Source organism: Anser anser, assembly GCF_964211835.1.
Source record: "Anser anser genome assembly, chromosome: 14".
In the NCBI taxonomy this organism is placed as follows: domain Eukaryota; kingdom Metazoa; phylum Chordata; class Aves; order Anseriformes; family Anatidae; genus Anser; species Anser anser.
The window spans coordinates 12630397-12651469 of record NC_139735.1 but is presented as its reverse complement, the minus strand read 5'-3'; the positions used below and the strand labels follow the sequence as shown (position 1 = coordinate 12651469).

The 21073-nt window shown below is 62.3% G+C and overlaps 1 protein-coding gene and 1 long non-coding RNA gene across 2 annotated transcripts; one reads left to right on the top strand and one right to left on the bottom strand.

The window, feature by feature from the left end:
- Positions 1–9382: 9382 nt before the first annotated feature.
- Positions 9383–11183, bottom strand: LOC310881560. Its single transcript, XR_014572446.1, has 2 exons — positions 11110–11183; positions 9383–10412 (listed from the first exon to the last, which is right to left on the bottom strand). It is a non-coding gene; the product is annotated as an uncharacterized lncRNA (long non-coding RNA).
- On the top strand, positions 10406–17278 carry LOC310881550 (uncharacterized protein). The gene is made up of 7 exons (XM_083798997.1): positions 10406–11679; positions 12467–12594; positions 13239–13344; positions 15582–15729; positions 15801–15904; positions 15981–16098; positions 16936–17278. The coding sequence occupies exons 1-7, from the start codon at positions 11065–11067 to the stop codon at positions 17118–17120; spliced, it is 1404 nt and encodes a 467-aa protein (XP_083655123.1). The 5' UTR covers positions 10406–11064; the 3' UTR covers positions 17121–17278.
- Positions 17279–21073: the final 3795 nt, after the last annotated feature.

The window sequence follows — 21073 nt, the reverse complement described above, 5'->3', positions numbered from 1 at the left end:
CCCATGGGCACCCAAGGGACACGGGCACTCAGCTGGGTTCCACAGCCCTCAGTCCCCAATGTCCCCTGGAACAGGAGGTGTCAAGGAGCACAGAGGAGCACTTTCCCACTGCAGCCATAAATATTCATAGTCTTCTACTAATTTTCCATGTACTTTTCTGTCACATCCAATTTTATTTTAATTTCCCTTTATAAACCTTCACAGCTAATGCACTCTGTGCTCCCATGATTACCCCAATCAGGCGGCACTTTCAGCACAGTCCCTGCCGGCAGCTCCTGGTTGAAGCTCTGGGATGGCCGCACGCCCCTGCCGCATGCACTTGTGTCCTGCGCGGGGACATGGCTGTCCCCGTCACTGCTCCTCCTGCGCCTGCACCCAGCGCGCTGATGCTGCGGGTCCTGCTCCTGCTGCTCCTTCGGGATGGGCAGCAGGGAAATTGGGACACACCGTGCAGTGGCAGCACACTGGGCTGTACCAAAACCCTGAAATGCTGTGCCATAACCCTGAAATGCTGTGCCATGCTGTGCCGTGCCATGTTGTGCCGTGCCATGCCATGCTGTGCCGTGCTGTGCTATGCTGTGCCGTGCCATGCCATGCTGTGCCATGCTGTGCCATGCTGTGCTGTGCCGTGCCATGCTGCGCCATGTTGTGCCGTGCTGTGCTGTGCTGTGCCATGCTGTGCCATGCTGTGCCGTGCTGTGCTGTGCCACGCTCTGCTATGCCATACTGGTCACCCAGGCTCAGAGTTGTCATCCCTGCAGGGCTGTGCCATGCCGTGCTGTGCTGGGCTGTGCCATGCCATTCTGTGCTGTGCTGTGCAGGCTGCCCTAGCTCCACAACAACATACTTTCTGTGCTGTGCCGTGCCATGCCATGCTGTACTATGCCTTGCCATGCTGTGCCATGCTGTGCTATGCCATGCTGTTCAGGCTGCTCTGGCTCCACAGTGTCACCCTTGCTGTGCTGTGCCATGCAATGCCATGCCATGCCATGCCATGCCATTCAGGCTGCCCAGGCTCAGCGGAGCCATCCCTGCAGGGCTGTACCATACAGTGCCGTGCCACGCTGCCCCTTGCCCTGCCGTGCCATGTTGTGCCGTGCCGTGCCAGCTGCCCAGGCTTATTGGTGCTGTGCTTGCCAGGAAGCACTGTGAGCTGCAGAACTGCACGTGTGTGGCTGTACCTGGCCCACATCGGCCGGTTCCGAGGCCTGTGCCTGAGCTGTGCCCTGCCTGGTCGCCACGCAGCCCAGGACTTGTGCCTGATGTGCCCCCTCCTGCATACCGCTGGTGCCCGGCACATCTCAGTGCCACCGCTGCTCTCACCACACCACAGGGCACAGCAGCTGCGCCAAGGCTCAGCCAGCACCAGGGACACCAGGGATACCATCGGTGTCCCACCTGCAGCATGTCAGCCTGCCCGAGGGGACACGTCCCCACCCTGTGTGCTGGGGACAGGACACGTCCACAGAAGGTCAGGACACCCCCTGGTGGGACAGGACATGTCCCCTCGCATGAGGACAGGGATGGGGAGCCCCCAGCAGGGTCACACAGCAGCAGGCAATGGGAAGCGCCGCTGGCAGAAGGAAACAGCGCGGTTGAGAATTTGTTCCTTGCCATCCGAGGGGACATGAATTAAGGATGCTCTGAGAGCCGGCACCGATTTCCTCCCGGGGGTCCCACGAGCCCTCCCCACCCCGGGCCGGGCCGTGCTGTCCCCCCGCTCCTGCCAGCTGCGGGAAGCCGCGCAGGCTGCGCCAGCTCACTTCTGAAGACCTCTTGATAAACATTTATAAACATTTGTAGTATTTTAAATTTCCCCTCAATAATTTATGACTAGTTATTTTATATACTTTAAAGTGGGTAATAATGTAAAATTCATAAGGCGGGAGCGCTCGGAGTGGCAGCGCGGCGTCGCGGGGCTGGGAGCGAGGCGCAGCCTTCCCCGCCTCCCGCAGCCCAGCTCCGGTGGAAACTTTGAAGGCTGCAGCAACGGCATCAAATGGGGATGTGGAGGTGACGAGGGGCACGGGGGCGAGGGGACACGGCGGGCAGCGTGGAGGCTGGACCGTGGTGGGGTGGGATGAGGGAGGGATGGAGAGGAGAGAAAGCTGGGGATGGAGGGGATGGGCGATGGGGTGAAGAGAAGGGGAACGCGGAGAGGTGCAGGAGACTGAGCAGAAGCGGGGAGGAGGGATGTGTTGGAGGCAGTGATAACCACGGCGAGAGAGTGGGGAGAAGGAGGGATGGGGGCTGTGGCGGGGAGGGGCGAGAGCAGCTGGGAGCCGAAGATAAAGTGGGAGGAGAAGGGTGCCTGGCACTGGGCACTGGGAGGTGGCAGACGGACGGACGGATGTGGGGGTGGACAGGGATGAGCAGAGATTTGGGGGAGGCATCTGCAGGGCTGCACGTGGGTAGGGTGCCTGCATGGGTAGGGTGCATGCAACGGTAGGATGAGTGCATGCGTAGGGTGCGTGCACAGGCAGGGTGTGCGTGAGCAAGGTTTAGGGTCCGGGGGCACGGAGGTGCTGGTGTGTGTGCAGAGTGTGACTGAGTGGCTGAGCACAGGTACAAAGTGTACAAGTGCAAGGGTGGGAGTGTACACGCAGGCCACAGGTGCATGAGGGAGAGATAAGCATGTGTGCAAGGGTGTGCAAGGCATGAAGAAGTGTGCAATGACTGTGTGTGTACTGTGCATGAGCAGGGCAGGAGTGCTCGTGCAGGGGTGCACGTGCATGTGCTGCGGCAGTGCACGGGGTGGGCATGCACGTGCTGAGCGTGCAGAGCATGAGTACACATGCATCTGGTGGCACCGAGGTGGCCGTGTGACGCACGGAGGTGCCAACGCCCTGTCCCCACTGCCACCAAGGCCCTCCAAGGCAGAACCCTGGATGCCTCAGACATCCAAAATGCCCAAGAAAAATCCATCAGGAGCTGGCAGCCACAGAGAGAGCCCTGCCACAGAATGATCCCATCTTCCGTGCTATATATAGTGCTGCCTTTACCTCCTTACACAGATATATATTTATTTGTTCTGCTTCAAGGAGGGTGTCAGGGAGAAGGGGAGCACGCAGGTAGGGCATGTGCAGGACTGCAGGGGAGAGGTGTGCAAGGTGTGAGCTCGGGCATGAGTATACGTGCAAAATGTGAGAGCCTGTGCAAGGTGTGAGCACACGCATAAGGCAGGAGGAGCGTGCAAAGCATGGGTGCTCATGCAAGGTGTGCAAGCTGTCTGCATGCAGGGCACAGGCAGGGCAGGTGCATGCATGTGTGCAAGCTGTCTTTGCAGGTTTCAAGTGCACACGCAAAACACGAGTGTGTGCAAAGGGCCAGCAGCTGTTTGCAGGTGGGAGGGCACTGGACCCCAAATCCCTGTCCTACCCCACCTGCTGCCCCTGCAGCATTTTGCTCCCCGTCTCCGACAGCTTTTGCAGAACTGGGGTGCAGTGCGGGAGGCCGGGACACCATTTCCCCGGCAGGGACAGCGACGCCACCGCAGGACCCAGGGTTCATGGGGTGAAGTGGGAAGCAGGGAAGGGTCACCCAGGGTGCCTGGCGTGGGAAGGAGTGCTGTCAGCAAGGGGAGGATTTCTGTATTTTGATGATAATTTCCCATGTTCGTGGCTGTCAGGTTCCTGGTTAGCAGCTCCCCCTCCGCAGAGCTGCTCCAAGGATTTGACACCGCAATTGTTTTCTGAAGAGAACACACGACTCCCTTCTTATGTATTCCCTTTCCCGGTGTTTGTATTTGCTTCAAAGTCTCCTCATCACCCTGTTTGGTGACAAAAACTCATGTCTGGAGATCAGGGTAATGTGTTGCTTTTCAAAGTCGGTGGAGGAGGGGGGTGGCAGACACGTGTTTTGCTGCGTTATTTACTTCCCTGCGGTGCCCACCTGCCCCCCCGGGCACCCCCCCCCCGCCTGCCGGGGTGCTCATCCTCCTGCTTGGGGCACCCAGGCGCTGCTCCATGAGGATGCTGAGCCCACCCCGCTCAGAGAGACAGGAGTGCATGGGCATGATCTGGGGAGCCGGCACCCCGGCCCCGACTGCTGGTGTTGCCTTGGATGGTGACTGTCCCCTCCTCTGTGACCCCAGCTGATGTGTCCCTGCAGCTGGTGAGCAAACTGGTTGGGAACTGGGGTGCAGGACACAGCTGTGTGTGCAGCACCGGGGCTCAGCATGTGCCCACTGCAGCAGCGGGCAGGCATGGGGAGTGCACGGGGGTGTGCACAGCTGGGCGTGCACGGCCAGGTGTGCACCCAATAGAGCTGGGTGTGCACGGCAGGGTGTGCACCCAATAGAGCTGGGTGTGCACCCAATAGGGCCGGGTGTGCACAGCTGGGTGCGTACCATATACAGCTGGGTGTGCACCCAGTAGAGCTGGGTGTGCATGGCTGAGTGTGCACCCAATAGAGCTAGGTGTGCACCCAATAGGGCTGGGTGCGCACCGTATACAGATGGGTGTGCACCCAAGAGAAGTAGATATGCATGGCTGGGTGTGCACGGCTGGGTGCACACCGTGACCATGACCGGGTGTGAACTGCAGCACCTGCTCGCTGTGAGCTGGGACTGGCGCGCGGGCAGGTGCGCTGGCACTGCCTTCCCTCCACGTGCGTGCGGTGCCACGAGCACAGGCAGTTCTCTATCTAATTGATCAATTAATTATCTCCAGCATTCACCTGCATATTGGTTTTAGATGACGGGATAGGCTAACAAGCGGATTAGGCATGTGTGCCTTCAAGGGAAGAGACGGTGATGGGAGACGGGAGGTGTGCACCGGGGGCTGGAGCTGGGGCTGGCACCGGGGCACAGACACAGCGGTGCAGAGGTGCTGTGTTGCAGGGGGGGGGTGCTCCAGGAATGATGCTGAGGCAGAGGATGCTGCAGGACTGGTGGTGCTGAGGCAGAGGTGCTGCTGTGGCACAATGGGGGTGCCCCACCGCAGCATCATCACCCCCCAGCCAGGACCTCCCGGCAGTGCCTGGTGGCTCCAGGCCCCCAGGGATGGCCTGAGGAGGTGGCCGCGGGTGTCAGCCCTCCTGCCCCGTACGGGGGCTCATTAGTGGGACAGGCTGTCACTCAGGCTGCAGCCAGCCCTGGGGACACCCCTGGGGCTATAGGGACCCCCCCGGCCACCCGCAGGCAGGTGGCTTCACAGCTCAGTGCGTGGGGACAGTGGGGAGGCTGCGCGCCGTCACTGAGCCCTGCAGGCACCCGCCCAGGCAGTGCCACCCCGCAGGGACAGGGATGAAAATGGGGCAAGGCGCAGGAGGCTGCATGTGGGCAGGGGGGTGGCAGTGCCTGCCACTGTCCTTGCCTGTCCCTATCTCTGAGAGCACAGCAGTGCTGCAGCCCCGTGCCGCTCTGAGCACGGGGTGTGACAGTCCTTGGTGATCGCCCAGGGCAGCGTGGCTCTGGCCATCGGGGAGGGACAATGGATGACGGACTTCCATCGCTGTCACTTGCTCTTTGGAGGCCAGCAAGGCACCTGACATCGTCCAGCCACCTCCCGTGCCATGCCTCAGCTTGCACACATGCACATGCACACACGTGTACACACACATGTTTACACACGCACACATACAAACACATGCACAAACCCTGTGCTCTGCAAACCTCCATCGTTTGCACACGGGAACTCACAAACACGCACATCCAGTGTGCACATGTATCCTGCATGCACCCAGCAGGGAGCTGCACACACGGAGGTGTGCACACGTCCTACATCCCACGTGCATGCTGCTGGTGCACACAGACTCACACATGTGTACACATCCCTTGTTCTGGGGGCATTTGGCACCAAGATGCGCCCAGGTGCTCGTACACACCATGCACACACACCAATGTACACATCCCTGGAGACACGTGCCTGCATGCCCAGCCTGAAGCACACAAACACACCCACACAGTGCTCCTGCACCCGTCACCTCCATTGGGCCCACACCTGTGGGCCGGGAGCGCATGGACGCCCTTGCAGGGCTCACAAGGCACCAGCACGTCCCAAACTACCCATATGGGGACTCCGGCCTGTCCCTGCAGAGCCTGGCTCTGCTCACATCACTCCAAAACCTACCCGGGGAGGATGCATGTGCTCTAGATGTGCAAGGGGCATGTGTGAGTGTGCACAGGCATGTGCCCGTCCTGCTGCTGGGCTGCCATCGCATCCCTTGAATGCTTGCTCGGTGCAATGAAGGATCCGAGGACCTTTGCCCAGCTGCAGCGGTGACAGCGGTGGGGACAACACAAATCTGTGTACCTACCCCTTAGGGAGAGAGGGAATAAAAAAGGGAGATGGTGTTTGCCATGCAGAGCATCCCGGCTTTCATTCAGCATCTGTCTTAATCCTCTCCTATGAGTGGGGAAGTTTTTGCTGGAAGCTTTTTGGGGAAGAGCAGAGGGTGGGAACAGCCTCAGGGAGGGACCTCCCCTGGAGACTCGGGGTCCTGGGCCAACGCCAGCATGGGGACAGGCACAGTGAGCCCAGCGCATGGAGCTTCACCCCTTCCGAGTGTAATATCAAAAAATGAAAAACCCGAGTGAGTGATGGGGCCGTAGCAAGGCAAATCAATAGTTGACACAGCCAACGACGTCTCCGCTCACATTAGCACCGAATGAAGCTGTTTACTCCAACTTTCCCCTCACGAGGAGAGCCGGGGCCGGCGCAGGAGCAGAAGATGGATGGCGTGCTGCGGGGCCGGGGGGATTTGTCTTGCTGTGACAGACAGCTTGCAGCAGCGGCCGCGTCCGCTGCCTGTCCCCAGCCTGTTCCCCGCCTGTCCCCTGCCTGTCCCCTGCCTGCCTGCGGCATGGGGAGCAGGGTGCGGGCACAGCGGGAGCAGGGCTGGCACCGTTTTGTCCTGGTTCATGTCACCAGCAGAAATTTGGGGGAAGACCAAAAGGAGCGGGGGACTCGGGTCGAACCCAGCCGCCAGGGTCCAGATCCCATCCGTGGGTGCTGAGTGTCACCGGGACGCTGGCGCCTGGGGACACGGGTGACTAGTGGGCAAAGGAGGGGGCCAGCACCCACCTCCTCCTCCTTTTAATAAAACATGAACGAGGTGCCAGCGTGGATTAGATTCACTTCCCCGGTGACAGAAAATCAAAGGCTTCTCCCATCTTTTCTAGAGGCGCGTTCCTGATTGATCTGGAAGCAGCAGCTCAGTGCGAGGGAAGGAGTCTATACACACCGCAACAGCTCTTTAATTTCTTAATTTAATATCTGACACGTAAAGATTCTCATTAAGCCAGTCAATGAAGCCTGGAAATACAATTTTCGTGCAAACTGTCGCTATCATAACTTACACGAAACTTCAGCTGGTGCCCTGTAAGCGGCGTGATTAAAACCATTCATCTTCCCTGTCAGCCTCCCCGTCACCGCGTCACCCGTGCCCAGCGCCGTGCCACCGCCGCGTGGGGCCCGTGGGTGCTGGGTCCAACGCTGCAGCCCCAGCACCCGTGGGTGGGGGCCTGTGGGGCCGGATCCTGCGAGGAGGCGTCCCCAGGTGGGAGGTGTGCAGGAGGGAGGCCTTGCCAGAGATGCTAATTAGGGAAATGAATTCCTGTTGAGTCTCAGCTCTTCTCGGCCGTAGTGAGGATAAAAAGCATTGTGCTTCAGTGCTGATTAAATCCCAAAGACCGAGGCAGGGATTAGTGCCGAAGCTGCTCCTCGGGGTGCCCCCAGCAAGTGCACCCAGCCAGGGGGTGGGGGACATGGGGCTCACACGGGTACATGGGCATCGGCATCGCCATCCCGATGGGCAGCGGGGCTGAGGAAGAGGAGGGGACCCGAATGTGCAGGTTGGGGTTTGTTCCAGAGGGGTTCGCTCCCCAGGATGGTTGGTTTGTGGGGGGCTCGGCTGCAGGTGGGGACCTGTGGGCATCACCAGTTGCTCCCGTGGTGCTGGGGCACTGCCCTGTCCCATCACTGGCGGTGTTGTCGGGTAACATCAAGCACTGCCCCCCACCCAAAGCTGTCCCCATGTTCCTTCCCGATGGAGACGGGGAGCATCCCTGCATCCACACCAGGTCCCTGTCTCTGCACCTGCGCTGTGTCCCCATCCCTGCACCCAAACTGCACATCCCCATCCCTGCACCCACATCACGTCCCCATCCCTGCCATGCCCCAGGTCCAGCTGCAGGTTGGCTCCAAAGGCTTCCAACCCCCACATCCCACCACCCAGGGCACCCCAAAGGAGAGCTCCCACAGCCCCAGGAGGGCACCTTGTGGGTGGCCCCAAGGGAAAGGCTCTGTAGGACGGGAGCCGCTTCCCTCGCCTTCCTCCTGCCTGTTATCTCCAGCCGTCGGAGCTGCCAGCTCCTGCCAGCGCTCGTGCAGCCTGACGCTGGTGCAGCTTGAAAGTGCCGCGTGGCGTGTTTGATGTCAGGATTACCGGCTGGCTGTATTGTAAATGCTAAAATGAAATAAGAAGATTAGAGAAGAAAAGCGCCGCTCCGCAGCGCGCGCCTGCCGATTGCCGCCCGCCGAATCCCCCGCGGGTGACGGGGGCTCAGGCATCACGCGGCGGAGGTGGTGGGGCCACGCAAAGGGTTAAAAAGGGCCATGGACGCTGTCTTCCAGCCCAGGCAGGGGCAAAAGGCACGAGGGAGCCTTTTGTGTGTCCCCAGGGCTCTCCATGGGGCAGGTGGGTGCTCCGCAGTTCCCCACCCATGCAGCAGGAGCTGCTGGAGCTGGCCCCGTGCCGCACCATGCACCTGCCTCCACCCGTCTCCAGCATCTGTTCCTGATCACGGCGTCGTTTCAGTCCATTCGGGAGAACATTTCTCTCCCCAGCTCCCCCCCTCTACCAAATGCTATTGTTTTTCTGCAGGCGTGGATGCTCGGCACTTGCCCGCATCAGCCACGCATGAGCCTCAAGTGGGGACGGAGCCAGTGTCACCCCAAGGGGTCAGAAAAGGGAATCGGAGCAACTGATGCTGTGGCTGGACTGCCTGTCCCCAAAATGCAGCTGCCTCAGGGCTCCCAGCAGCGCCCCTGTCCCCTGCCCTCAGTGCCACCAAGGTGGCAGGGCCATGGTGGTAATGAAGTCTGCAAGGGTCAGGTCTGCGGGTGTCAGGAGGCGGGTTTGTAAAAGGTATTTTCTAGCTCAGTGCCCTGTAACTCTCCCCACTGACGGTTGTGCTTAAATAAAGCAAATGGCACATTTTAATCACCTTCATCGTCCCGGCCCTGCTCCCTTCCCCAGGGCACAGGACAGGAGGGGTGTCCTGTGCTGTTTGGGCTGCCCACGGTGGCACTGCGGGGTGGGGACAGATGTCACCGCAGTGCAGCAGTGGGACACAACGCCGTCCCTGAGCGGCAGGACAGCGGTGGGCTTGGTCACGGCACTGCCAGCGATGGGAGAGGAGCCACGGTACCCGTAGGTAGCCACGCGTGCGCATCTGCATGCACGCTCACATGGGCAGGAGCATGCGTGTGCAACTGCATGCATGTGCGGGTGCATGCACGCAAGTGTGAGTGTGCACACAAGCAATTGTGTGCACACAGAGATGCACGTGCACGTGTGCATCTATATACACACATCTGCATGTGCATACACACGCTTGAGCATAGGCACACCCGTGCCTGCACGTTTGTGCACTCGTGCACAGATATGTTTGCACCAAGCACATGCACAACCTGTGTGTTTGCTTGTTGTGCACTCAGGTGTGCTTGCACAACTCCCCACACCGCACATTCACAGCAGCCTTCAGCGCTGAAATCTCGGGGAAATTTCTCCTCATTTTGCTGGCGGACGGGGCTGGGCGCGGGAGCAGCAGCAGCTGGCACAGCGCGCCCGCGCCGCAGATAAGTTCCTGCCACCAAGTTTCCTTCCCCTGCTCATTTTCTGATTAGCCCCTGTCTGATGCGTCGGCAGCCGCGCTGCACGGAGCTTATTCAAAGGCAGCGTAATCTTTGCAAAGCAGCAAACAGGGGGCAGAGACGCATCCAGCTCCCAGCAGTCGGAGGTAATAACTCCTCGGGGACGCGCTGACAAGCCGCCGGGAGGGCTGTGGAAATCCTTTCTGAGGCTGAGCCGAGAGGATTCTCCTGCTATCCCCTAAAGCCTGCGTGTCACCTAGTCCAATAAATGGCATTATCGGGAAGGTGGCACTTTGTTCCAGCGTATCTTGGCGCTGTGCTGGCTTTGCATGGGAAAGTGAGGCTTAGGGGATGGGGGTGAGCGGATGGCCGTGGGAGCTGGAGATGTGGGATGGAGACGGCACGGAGACATCGCCCTGGGGTGGCCCTGGTTGTCCCATGTCCCTGCATCCTGCCTGGTCCTGGTGCCGCTGGCCACCACGCTGGCCAATAACTTCAAAATGATGTGGAGATTTGCAGCCAAATCCTCTTGTGAAGAGATTTAGGAGGGTGGCGGAGATAATTAACCATCTCTCCCCAAGCATTGACTTGCAGCTGAAAGGGGGAAAAATAACGATGTTTTTCATACGCCTCTTAAATCACCCTGATGCCCAGCCGGGGTGTGGTGCAAACACAGCTCAGCACAGCAGTTGCGGGGCTGTGAAAGCTGTGGTGGAGCTGAGCAGAGCAGGGATTTGGGTACAGGGGGACAGTCAGGGATGGGGACACCTCGCAGGCCACCGGCACAGCCGTATGTGCTGGAGGAGCTGCATGGAGAGGGACCTGCCCTGGTCCTGCATCAGCTGTAGGATGCTGAGGGGTGGCACAGAGGTACACAGCTACTTCGGGAGGCTTGGTGCCACGTCACCCTGTGACCCTTCTCTGCTGGGACCTGCAGCCCTGCCCGTGCCAGCGTGAGGTGGACCCGCCACTGTGGGTGCTGCCCTGGCTCTGTCACCAGCTGGGGACACAGCTGAAGGGGACCTGACACCACGAGGGGAGGAGGGCAGGGAGATTTGGGGGCAGAGGTGCCTGAGCCTTCCCCCAGCAGCCTGTGTGAGCCACCTGCACCCCAGGCAGAGGACAGTGCTCCAGCAGGGCTGTCCCACCGCTGTCCCATTGTCCCTCCACTGGGTTTCTCCGTGCCAGCCCTTGGGGACAGGGAAGTGACCCGACAGGGCTTGATACCCTGGGTGTGCTGGGCCTTATGGGGGGCAGCACGTCCCCTCCCACCCCCAAAACATTTCCCTACCGCCAAAAGCCCCCAAAGCGGCAGCAGAAGCCCCGCATTAGGGCAGGGAGGAGATGCCCGCCGGCAGCATCCGGGTGCACGGTGACACCCAGAGCTGTCCCTGCCCTGCTCCTCTCCCTGGCAGGGCTCGGGGTGGCCAAGGAGGCGACCGTGGGTGGCTTCAGGCCCTGCCAGGAGCGGGGAGGACGCAGGGCAGAGCGAGGAGGAGGAGGAGGAAGGTCTCTGGTGCTCCATCCCACCCCCTGCCTCACGGCAAAACGCAGGCGGCTCCCTCCGGCCGCGGCTCGTCCCCACCTCCGGGCCCTCCCCCGGCCTCTCCCCGTCGCTGTCACCGGTGGAGCACGCGTGACACCCAGTGGGCGAGCCACGGACTGCAGGGCCGGGTGCCCGAGCCCAGCCCCTGCCGGGGGCGGCCCCGAGCGCTCCGCGCGGCTCAGCCGCTCCGCGCACACCCAGCCCCGGGACGGCCCCGGCCCCCCCGGCACCCCCCGTGGGGCGGCTCCTGCGGGGCCGAGCTGCCTGCAGGCACAGCTCCTCGGGCAGCCCGTGCAGGGCTTCACCACCCTCACGGTAAAGGGTTTCTTCCTGAGACCTCGTCTAAATCTCCCCTTTTTTAATTTAAAACCGCCCCCCTCATCCTAGCACTGCACGTCCCGGTAAAGTCCCTCCCCAGCTCCTTACAACCCCCTTCACACCCCCGTGGCCCCACTCCAGCAGCCCCGTGTCCTTGCAGCCGCCCCGAGCCGAGGGCAGGGGCAGCAGGGACAGTCCCCCCCTCACCCGCTGGCCCCGCTGCTTCGGGTGCAGCCCAGGATGTGGTTGGCTTTCCGAGCTGCACACACACGTTGCTGGCTCCTGTTGCACTTCTCACCCACCAGCACCCCCAGGTTGCTGGGGGCCACTCTCAGCCCATTCCCTGCCCAGCCTGTGCTCACGCTTGGGGTAGCCCCAACCCAGGTGCAGCACCTTGCACTTGGCCCTGCTGAGCCTCGCGAGGTTCCCGTGGGCACACCGAAGCCCTCAGGTCCCCACTGAAGGCATCCCCTCCCTCTGGTGTGCTGACACCCCCTGGCGTCACCGCAGACGTGCTGGGAGAAGGGGATCTTACTGCTGAGGGGAAGGGGCCGAGCTGGGGCACCCCGCAGTGGGGCCTCATGGACCTGGGGGTGGTTTTGGTGACTTTGGTTGTTCGTCTGAGCAGTTGGGGAGCTCCTTCCGGGGGGGTTTGACCAAGTGAGGGTGCCTCGATGCCTGCTTGGTGGCTGGGCTTGAGCTGAGCACTGCAGGGTGAGGGCTGGGGCCATGTTCAGCATCCCCCCCGTGGGTTGGCCAGGGACCCACATCACCTGTGGCACAGCCCTGCAGGCGAGGCTGCACTGGGAGGAACGGGTGTGCAGCACAGGCAGAGCCTCAGCCCAGGTGGACACCAAGAAGCTCAGAAGTGGGACCGACAGGGAGCGCACGGACATCACCAAGGTGGGACAGGTAATGCCAGGTTCCACCCAGGGCATGGGCAGGGTCCCAGCAAAAAGCACCGGGGACAAGGTGGCAGACAAGAGGGTGACAACTGGGGCGAGCTGTGGCCTGGGCCACGGCAGGCACGAGGCCAGCAGCCCGAGGGATGGGGCTGTCCCCCCGCTGGGTGCCACGGAGGGCACGGCTAGGTGCTGCATCTCCTCCTCCGTGCTCCTGCAAGTGAGCTGCTGCTGCAAAGTCAGGCTCAGAGATTGCCAGGGGACAGCAGGGATGGCAGGGACAGGGACACGGGGGGCCAGGGGCAGCTCTGCCCTGAAAACCGAGCCACCCGCGTGCTGCTACCTGCTGAATAATAGAGGAGTCGGCGGGCAGCCGGAGAGAAACGTGATCCCGGCGAGCCCGGGGAAGACATCCGAGCTGCCGGCAGCTGCCGTAGTACCCGCAGGGCAGGAGCCTTCCTCCCCACCGTGCCGTGCGGCCGCAGGGCTCTGTGCATCCTTGGGGCCGTGAGGATGAGGATGGCTGCGTGAGCCCCACACAGGAGCTGGCTCCCCGGGCGGTGAGGCAGAAGGAGCCTCCCTCAGCTCAGCCCCCATGTCCAGAGCGGGGGAGATGGTTTATATCCCGGACGACTCCGACTTCAGCTCGTTCAGGGAGCAGTGCGAGAGCCTGGAGGGCTGGCACTGCCGCTACAACAAGGCTGGTGTCACCGTCTGGAGCCATGGCCAGGAGGAAAGCTGCACCGTGCAGAAAATCAAGGTGAGCCCTCCCCTGCGCACCCCCCTGTCACACCAGCGCCCTGCTGCAGCCCGCCCCAAACAGCAGGGCTTGGGGGGTTTGGACCCAAAAGCACTTCTGCAGCTGGCGAGATGCTCCATGGGCTCTCTGCCTGCCCCATGCTCCCGGCATCTGGACCAGGACGCTGCTGCAGTGTGGAAACATGCCCGGGGCACACCCATGTGTGCTCACCTTGCCGCTGCCCTTGCTCCAGACACAGGTGGGAATGACCTTGTGGAGATGGCCTCGTTGGGAGCCCCCGGGGCATGAGATGGGCAGGTGGGTGCCTCTCCCCCGGCCGTGCCATCCTGGGGTGCATTTCATCGTGTCCCACACCAGCCGAGCATCCCTGAGGGTTTCGGATGCCCCACGTGCTGCGCCGGGGACTTTGCTGCCTGCCAGGGGATGGATCTGGGATTCTGTCGCTGGGGCTGTCACACCGTGCTGCTCACACACATGGCACCAGTGATGGTGCTGGGTGACCCTGAGCATATCAAGAGTGGCTGTGGGGCAAGGGAGCCCCATCACCTCCTCAGTCCCACTGGTGGAGGGGTTACTCCAGCACGGGAGCATCCTGCAGGGCAGCGCTCGACTCCAGGGCACTGTCGTGGCTTTTCTGCCACAGGATCCTCACCGAGGATCGGACAGGAATGGGGTCTGCCATAGAAAGTGGGGCTGGAGCACCTGACCAAGAGGCTGACCTGGCAAGGAGGGCTTCCAACTGGGAGCACCAGGGAAGGGTGACCATGACCTGGAGAGCTGGGAGGCACGGGGAGGTGGTGAGGAGGCACCTGGGGCAGAGGATGCTGGAGGAGGCTCTTGCACTGCTCTCCTGATCGCAGAGCGGCCACAGCCCAGCACGACACCAGGAGGAGGTTGTGGATGCCCCGTCCCTAGGGGTGCTCAAGGCCCTGGGCAACCTGGTCTAGTGGGTGGCATCCCTGCCTGTGGCAAGCGGTTGGAACCAGGCGATCTTTAAGGTCCCTTCCAACCCCAAGCATTCTGTGATTCCATGAGGAGCTGGGCGTGCAGGCACATGGTGATTGCAATGCTGCTGTGGATGGAGGCCCATCATGGTCAAGGCGATGAGGAAGAGGAGGAGGAGGAGAGGCAGAGATGCAGCTCTGCACAGAGCTGCAATACATGCAGCTCTGACATGGGATGGGTGGTGAGCCAGGGCAAGCTCCCAGGCCAGGACCAAGCAGCACACAAGCCAGATGGGCATTCACAAGTCCATGGGACCATGTAGGATGCACCCAAGGGTGCTAAGGGGTCTGGCTGAAGTCACAGAGACTGCAGGAGGTCCCTGATAACCAGGAAGAGGCAAACATCACAACATCACATCCGTCCTCCAGAAGGGCAAGAAGGAGGCTGCAGGGCACTGCAGGCTGCCTCCATCCCCATGCAGGAGGTGGAGCACAGCCGTGTGCAGGCGCCCGAAGGACGAGAAGGGACATGGGGACAGCAGCAGGGACTGCGGCACCGTGGTCAGGACAGGCTGGCAGGGTCCTGGCAAAGTCCAGCCCTGTTCAAACAAGCGCAGCCCAGCAGAGGATGCAGCGTTATATCTGCCCTTTCCACTGCTGAGCCCCATAGAGCAGGGGTCCCAGGAGGGTTCAGGGGTCTGAGCATCGTCATGCCATCACCCAGACGGGGGCACTGCCAACAGCTCCTTGGTGCGGATTTTGGTTGGGCTGGAGGAGGATGGGCAGTACGCTCTAAGGGGGGATTTTGGGGGTGCAGTGCTCCCGCTGGGGCACCCAGTGCTTTCAGGAGGATGCGTGGGCCCCTCCTGCAGCAGCAGGTCCGGGTGAGGACGGGCTGGGTGCTCCCACCCCACGGTGCCCCACAGGTACGGCACAGCTCCAGCCCCGTGGGGCAGACGCCTCACCCCGGGGAAAGCTGGCCCGAGATTGATGGGACCTGCCCCCCGCGTTCAAAGGGCCGTCTCCCATTACACGGTGCTGCCGCGCACCTCATCAAAGATGCAAGGCCTCTAACGAGGAGCAGATGACATCTCCTTCCTCCAGCGCCAGGAGGAGCAGGGATGGGGCCATCAATAATGCACGCGCCTGCACCCGCGGGCGGCTCCGGTTGCAGCCGGACCGGCCAAGAGGAGCAGCCTCAAGTCCCCATCCCTGGGGGTGGGCATGGTCCTGGGGACCCGAGGGGGACCCCAGAGGGGCCCAATGGGGACGTGACGGCCCATCTCCCCGCAGACCCGCATCTCCTGCAAGGACGTCCCTGCCGAGACGCTCTATGACGTGCTGCATGACACTGGCTACCGCAAGAAGTGGGACTCGCACGTCATCGAGACCTACGACATCGGGCGCCTGACCGCGAACGCCGACGTGGGATACTACTCCTGTGAGCAGCCCCCAGCCCCCACCTGCACCCCAGGGTGCCCCTGGCCGGGCTGTAACTGGGTGTCTCCGCAGGGAAGTGCCCCAGCCCCCTGAAGAACCGGGATTTTGTCACCCTGCGCTCCTGGCTGCCCCTGGGCGATGACTACATCATCCTCAACTACAGCGTCAAGCACCCGGTGGGTGCCCGCAGCCCCGGGGCAGCCCTGGGCAGCTGCTCAAGCAGGCTCTGAGGCTTGCGGGGTCTTTTTGCAGAAATTCCCTCCCCGGAAGGATTTTGTCAGGGCCGTGTCCCTGCAGACCGGTTACCTGATCAAGGCCAACGGCACCGGCGCCTGCATCCTCTATTATCTCACCCAGGTGGACCCCCGAGGTGAGAGCCGTGAGGGGACGCTGCGGCGTGCTCCCACGGGGATGGGTCTTCAGATCTGAGAGCCATGGCACTGCAGAGTGGTTTGGGCTGGAAGGGACCTTAAAGCCCACCCAGTGCCACCCCTGCCATGGCAGGGACACCTCCCACCAGCCCGGGCTGCCCCCAGCCCCATCCAGCCTGGCCTTGGGCACTGCAGGGATGGGGCACCCACAGCTCCCCTGGGCAGCCTGGGCCAGGGTCTCACCTCCGTCAGAGGGAAGAATTTCCTCCTTAAAGTGAATCGAAATCTACTTTCCTCCAGTTTAAAACCATTACCCCTTGTCCTATCAATACAGGCCCTTGTACAAAGGATGCCATCTTTCTTATAAGCCCCTTTAGGTACTGGAAGGCTGCTGTGCGGTCTCTCCAAACTTCTTCTCCAGGCTGAACAGCCCCGGCTCTCCCAGCCTTTCTTCACAGCTCCAGCCCTCTGAGCATCCTCATGGCCTCGTGGATTTTTCGTCCACCAGCACCCCCAAGTCCTTCTCCACAGGGCTGCTCTCAGTCCACCCCTTGCTCAGCCTGCACTCACACAGGGTCACCCTTGCACTTGGCCTAGTTGCTCTTCATGAGGTTCTTGTGGGCCCACCATGGATCTCCACCATCCTGAGACCCAAAGTGGGGACAGCGAAGGGAAGATGGGGAACCCTCCAGGGCATGGCATGGGGCAGTAGCCATCAGACCTGGGGGTCTTGGTCCAGCACCGGGCGCTGCACTTTGGCCAATGCACCCGGCAGGGATTTTGGAGGCTTGTGGCATCTCTGGGTCAGCTCCATGATGAGGCTTTGGGTCTTGCAGGGTCGCTGCCAAAGTGGGTGGTGAACCGGGTCTCGCAGTTCGTGGCACCCAAGGTAAGCAGGGTGTGGGGCTGGTGGTGGGGCTCCAAAGCAACCGTGGGGCTGGGGGAGCCGAGGGGCTGGTGTCCCAAAAGCAGCCCAGCCCCCTGGAGAAGCAAGCGGTGGTGCAGCCTGGGGTGGCCGTGACGGGCTGGACCGGCTCTTCCCGCAGGCAATGAAGAAGATCTACAAGGCAGGGCTGAAGTACCCCGAGTGGAAGCGCAGGCATGACCCCGGGTACAAGCCCTGGGTGTACCCGGAGCAGAGCACGCTGCCCAGCCTCAGCCTGGCCGAGCTCTCGCTGCAGCACGCCGACTCGCTGGAGCACATCGACGAGACTGGGCTGACCGAGGACCACCTGAGCACCAGCGACCACGAGGCCTGACGGGGCAGGGGGAACGTGGCACCTGGTGCCCCCCAAATCCTCCGTCAGTCCTCCTGTGGGAGCCTGCAGCACGGGGGCTGGGAAGGGGGGAGGACCACGCCGGTGCCCATGCACTTGGTACCCGTGGCGATGTCCCCACGCAGGTGGCAGAGCGGGATGCAGGAGTGGGTGCCCCAGGGAGGCAAAAAAAAAGGGGGAAGGAGACTTCCTGGGGTGGGAAGGAGCTTGGTCTTGCTGCTCTGAGGTCTTCGGGGTGTGCTCCTCGCGGCCCTAGAAGCAGAGGGTCTGTGTGGGACCTGCCCAGGCTTTGCAGCAGCACGGGACTGGGACTGTCCCTCTCTGTCCTGAGGTCCTGCCCTGCCAGCCCCGCTTCAGGTCCCCCCAGGCTCTGTGTGAACCCCATCTCCGGGAGCCCCCCAGGTCCCCTCCTGGGTGACGGATTCACCGCCACAGGCTGCCTCTGGTGTTTGCTGCTGCTGTGGTTTCTGGCACAACAATAAAAGGGTTGGTGTGTGCACAGCCACCGAGCTTCGGGACGGCATGGGGCACCGAGCACCCCCGGGCTGTGCGGGGTGCCAGCACCCCAGGGTGCCCACTCAGTGGGTGCAGGGGCTGGGAGGGGACAGAGAGGGGGATGCTGGGCTCTGCACATCTGGAGGGAGCAATGCTGGGCTCCGCACATCTGCACGCCCGCGGGTGGGTGTGCGTGGGCACAGGACGGCTTCCGCCGGACAGCGGGAAGTTTGTCTGGACAGACGGCGCCCGGGGAACAAGCTGACGAGTGCTGGATTTTTCCACCCACCCGTTTGCTGCAGGATTCCTGCCTCAGAGAGGTTCAAGCCTGCTCTGTTCCGATGCAAACAGGGATGTCACTGCCAACAGGGCTGGGCCTGAGACCCGTCCCAGCAAGGTTAAGGGTAGGGGACATGGACCAGGACATGGCGGCCCCCATGAGGATAACCCCCAGGGCCTGCAGAGCCACTATCCCCTGGGGGTTTGGGGTCCCTCTGATCCCCCAGCCTCCCTCTGAGTGCCGCTGCCCTGTGCTTGCTGTGCCTTGTGCTGCCCTTTTTGTGCTTCTCTCCATGGCACCTGGCTGCCCACCCCAGCAACCCGGGCACAGATGCTCGCTGCCCCCCTTTAGCCACCCCACAGCATCACCTATATCCCCTGTGGGAGAAACTCCCCTGGGTGCTGCCCTGATGGGCACCCAGACCCCGCAAGGCGCTGAGACGAAGACCACCCCGCGTGGTCGCAGCCTCTCCTTGCTCCCCAGGTGTTTCTCTTCCATAACCAGGCTGCAGCTTCTGCTGGGGGGACATTTTAGGTGAATTTTCTGTGATTTTCAGCCACCCTTCAGTAGGGGTGAGGAGCTGCTGCCTGAGCTCCAGGAGGCTGGGGGGGAGTCCCTGGTACCCAGCGCAGAATGCTGCTCCAAACAGCCGGGGTGACAGTGGCACCGGATGCACGGGGAGGACAGGAGGGTTGGCAGGGACAGGGACCCGCAGCCAGCGCTGGGCTGTGACCGAACTCCCAGCATCACCACGCCTGGGGGGTTTGTGATACTTGTGGGGCTGGGGAGGGGGACATCCCCAACCTTGTGGGGTGCTGGACCCCCAGCATGACATTTTCACCCCAAAAGACACCTCGTTGATTGTTTCCCCAGCAAGGGGCCACATGCCAGCATCCCCTGAGTGAGGGAGGGGCAGGCAGGGTGCCGGGGGGGTATGGGGGGACCAGAGCTCCCCTGGGTGCCCTTGCTGGGATTATGGGGGCGCGAGCGGCGGGGGCTGCGGCCCCCCAGGAGAGCGCATCTGGCCGGCTCTTCCTGCCTGGCCCCGGTGCAGGGATTGGAAAGGAAACGGGAAGCTGCTGCTGGGGGAGAGATTAGTTCAGCAGCGAGCGATGTCAGCCGGCCCCACAGATGGGGGTGGGCGTGGGGCCCGTGCTGCCCCCGTGCACCAAAGCATCCGGTGTCCCAAATGTCACCAGCCTAGGGGAGGGTGTCGCCCTGTCCCCAGGCTCTCACGCTTTGCAGGTGACATCTCCGGAGCTGGCAGGGGGGTCCCATCCGCACCACCCATGCTGGGAGCAATGGGCCCCCCCGAGCAGCCTGCCTCAGATAAGTGTGTCCTGCGTCCCCCCTGCAGCAGGTCTGCGAGGTGCTGCCTCCAGCCCCCTGTCCTGCTCCTCACCCTCCCTGCCCCTCTGCCGTGCCCTGCAAACCCCCCGGGGCCGCTCGGCACCGCGCTTCCAGCTCCCCCATGGGGCAATCGTCCTGAGCCCCCCACCCTCTGCTGCTCCCTGGGTGCAGGGATGGAGGGACAGAGGGAGGGATGGAGAGAGGGATGGAGGGATGTAGAGATGTAGGGATGTAGGGAAGGAGGAAGGAAGGAGGGATGGCCGGGCAGCTGGACACACGGACCTTAGGGCACAGTGTCATCATGGGGTGCTTCCGAGAGGGGGGAAAGAGCAGGTCAACGTGCAGGAAGGATCCCAAATTCACTTTGATCTTCACTTCCTCCAGCCCTTGCCTGCGTGTTCACCAAGCCCAGTCCCCAACCCCAGAGTTGTTTTCCCCAACCCCAGGGCTCTTTTCCCCAACCCAGGGCTGTTTTCCCCAAACCCAGAGCTGCTTTCCCCAAACCCAGAGCTGTTCTCTGCTCCTGCCCATCTGCCTCCCCCCAGGAGTGGGTGAGACCTTCCTGTTGTTGTCAAAGCCGGGAGGCCAGCCTCTAAATATAGATCCCATCAGCAGGTTGGCAGACGCCAAAGCGATCAAGTGGAGTCCTTGAAAGCTGCACAGTGGGAGGTGGGCAGGTAGGAACCCCCCGAGGACCAGCCCAGCCCTGGCGCTGCGTGTGTCCTGCCTCCACAGGGCTGGGGCAGGCTGCACGGGGCTGGGAGGTGCTGCGGGGTGCCAAGGAGCATGGGTCAGGTCCCGCACAGCACTGCCTCTACCAGCACTCGTGCCTGCAGCAAGGTGGGATTGAAACCGCATCCTTTGCTGCCACTGCAGCTCTCCCGCAGCCTCCGTGTGCTTATGTTTAGCCAGGGGGCTTCTGCAAAGAGGCACGGGGCATGGGGTGGGTTCGGAGGGTCCCTGAGCACCCTGAGGGTCCCTGGGTGCCCTGCCTCTGCACCCCGCCATGGGGAGGTCCATTGGCCCCCCCGCTGCCATCCCCAGCCCCATAGCACCCGGTGGGGACAGGGGAGGAAGGGGGGGATGCACCGGGGCCATCGCTGAGTTCTGCTTCTGCTTTGCAGAAGCAAGCCTGCGAGAAAGAGAAGCTGCATTTCCCCGCCTTGCAGCACGCACAGGCTCAGCCGGGGCGGCCCTCGCACCCCGGGGGGGGGGGGCCCACAACCTCCCCGCAGGAAATTCTGGGGCTGCGGGGATTAGAGGCAGGCCCGAGGTGCAGCACGGGGAGCCCCCAGGGCATGGAGCAGTTATCAGCCTGGCCACAGGGTACAGAGAAAGGCTGAAGGCGGTGAGATACCATCTCAGATAAGGGCAGGGTTGGGTAACAGCAGAGCTGGTCTAACGGCACAGGACTCTTGCGAAAAGCGTTGTGCTAGGAGCAGCCAGGTGGGTGAACGAGCAGGGTCCGTGCCGGGCAGGAGCCCCCTGTGCCCCCCTAACCCATCCCCGCAGCCATCCCATCACCATCCCCTGGTCACAGCGGTGGGATGCAGTGTTGTACCCACAGAATCC

Excerpts from the sequence above, each read along its gene's own strand:
- LOC310881550 (XM_083798997.1), top strand. The coding sequence starts at position 11,065 with ATGGGGGGCAGCACGTCCCCTCCCACCCCCAAAACATTTCCCTACCGC. Across the intron at positions 11,680-12,466 it reads AGGGCTTCACCACCCTCACG|CCCTGCAGGCGAGGCTGCAC; the intron begins GTAAAGGGTTTC and ends CCTGTGGCACAG. Across the intron at positions 15,905-15,980 it reads ACTACAGCGTCAAGCACCCG|AAATTCCCTCCCCGGAAGGA; the intron begins GTGGGTGCCCGC and ends GTCTTTTTGCAG.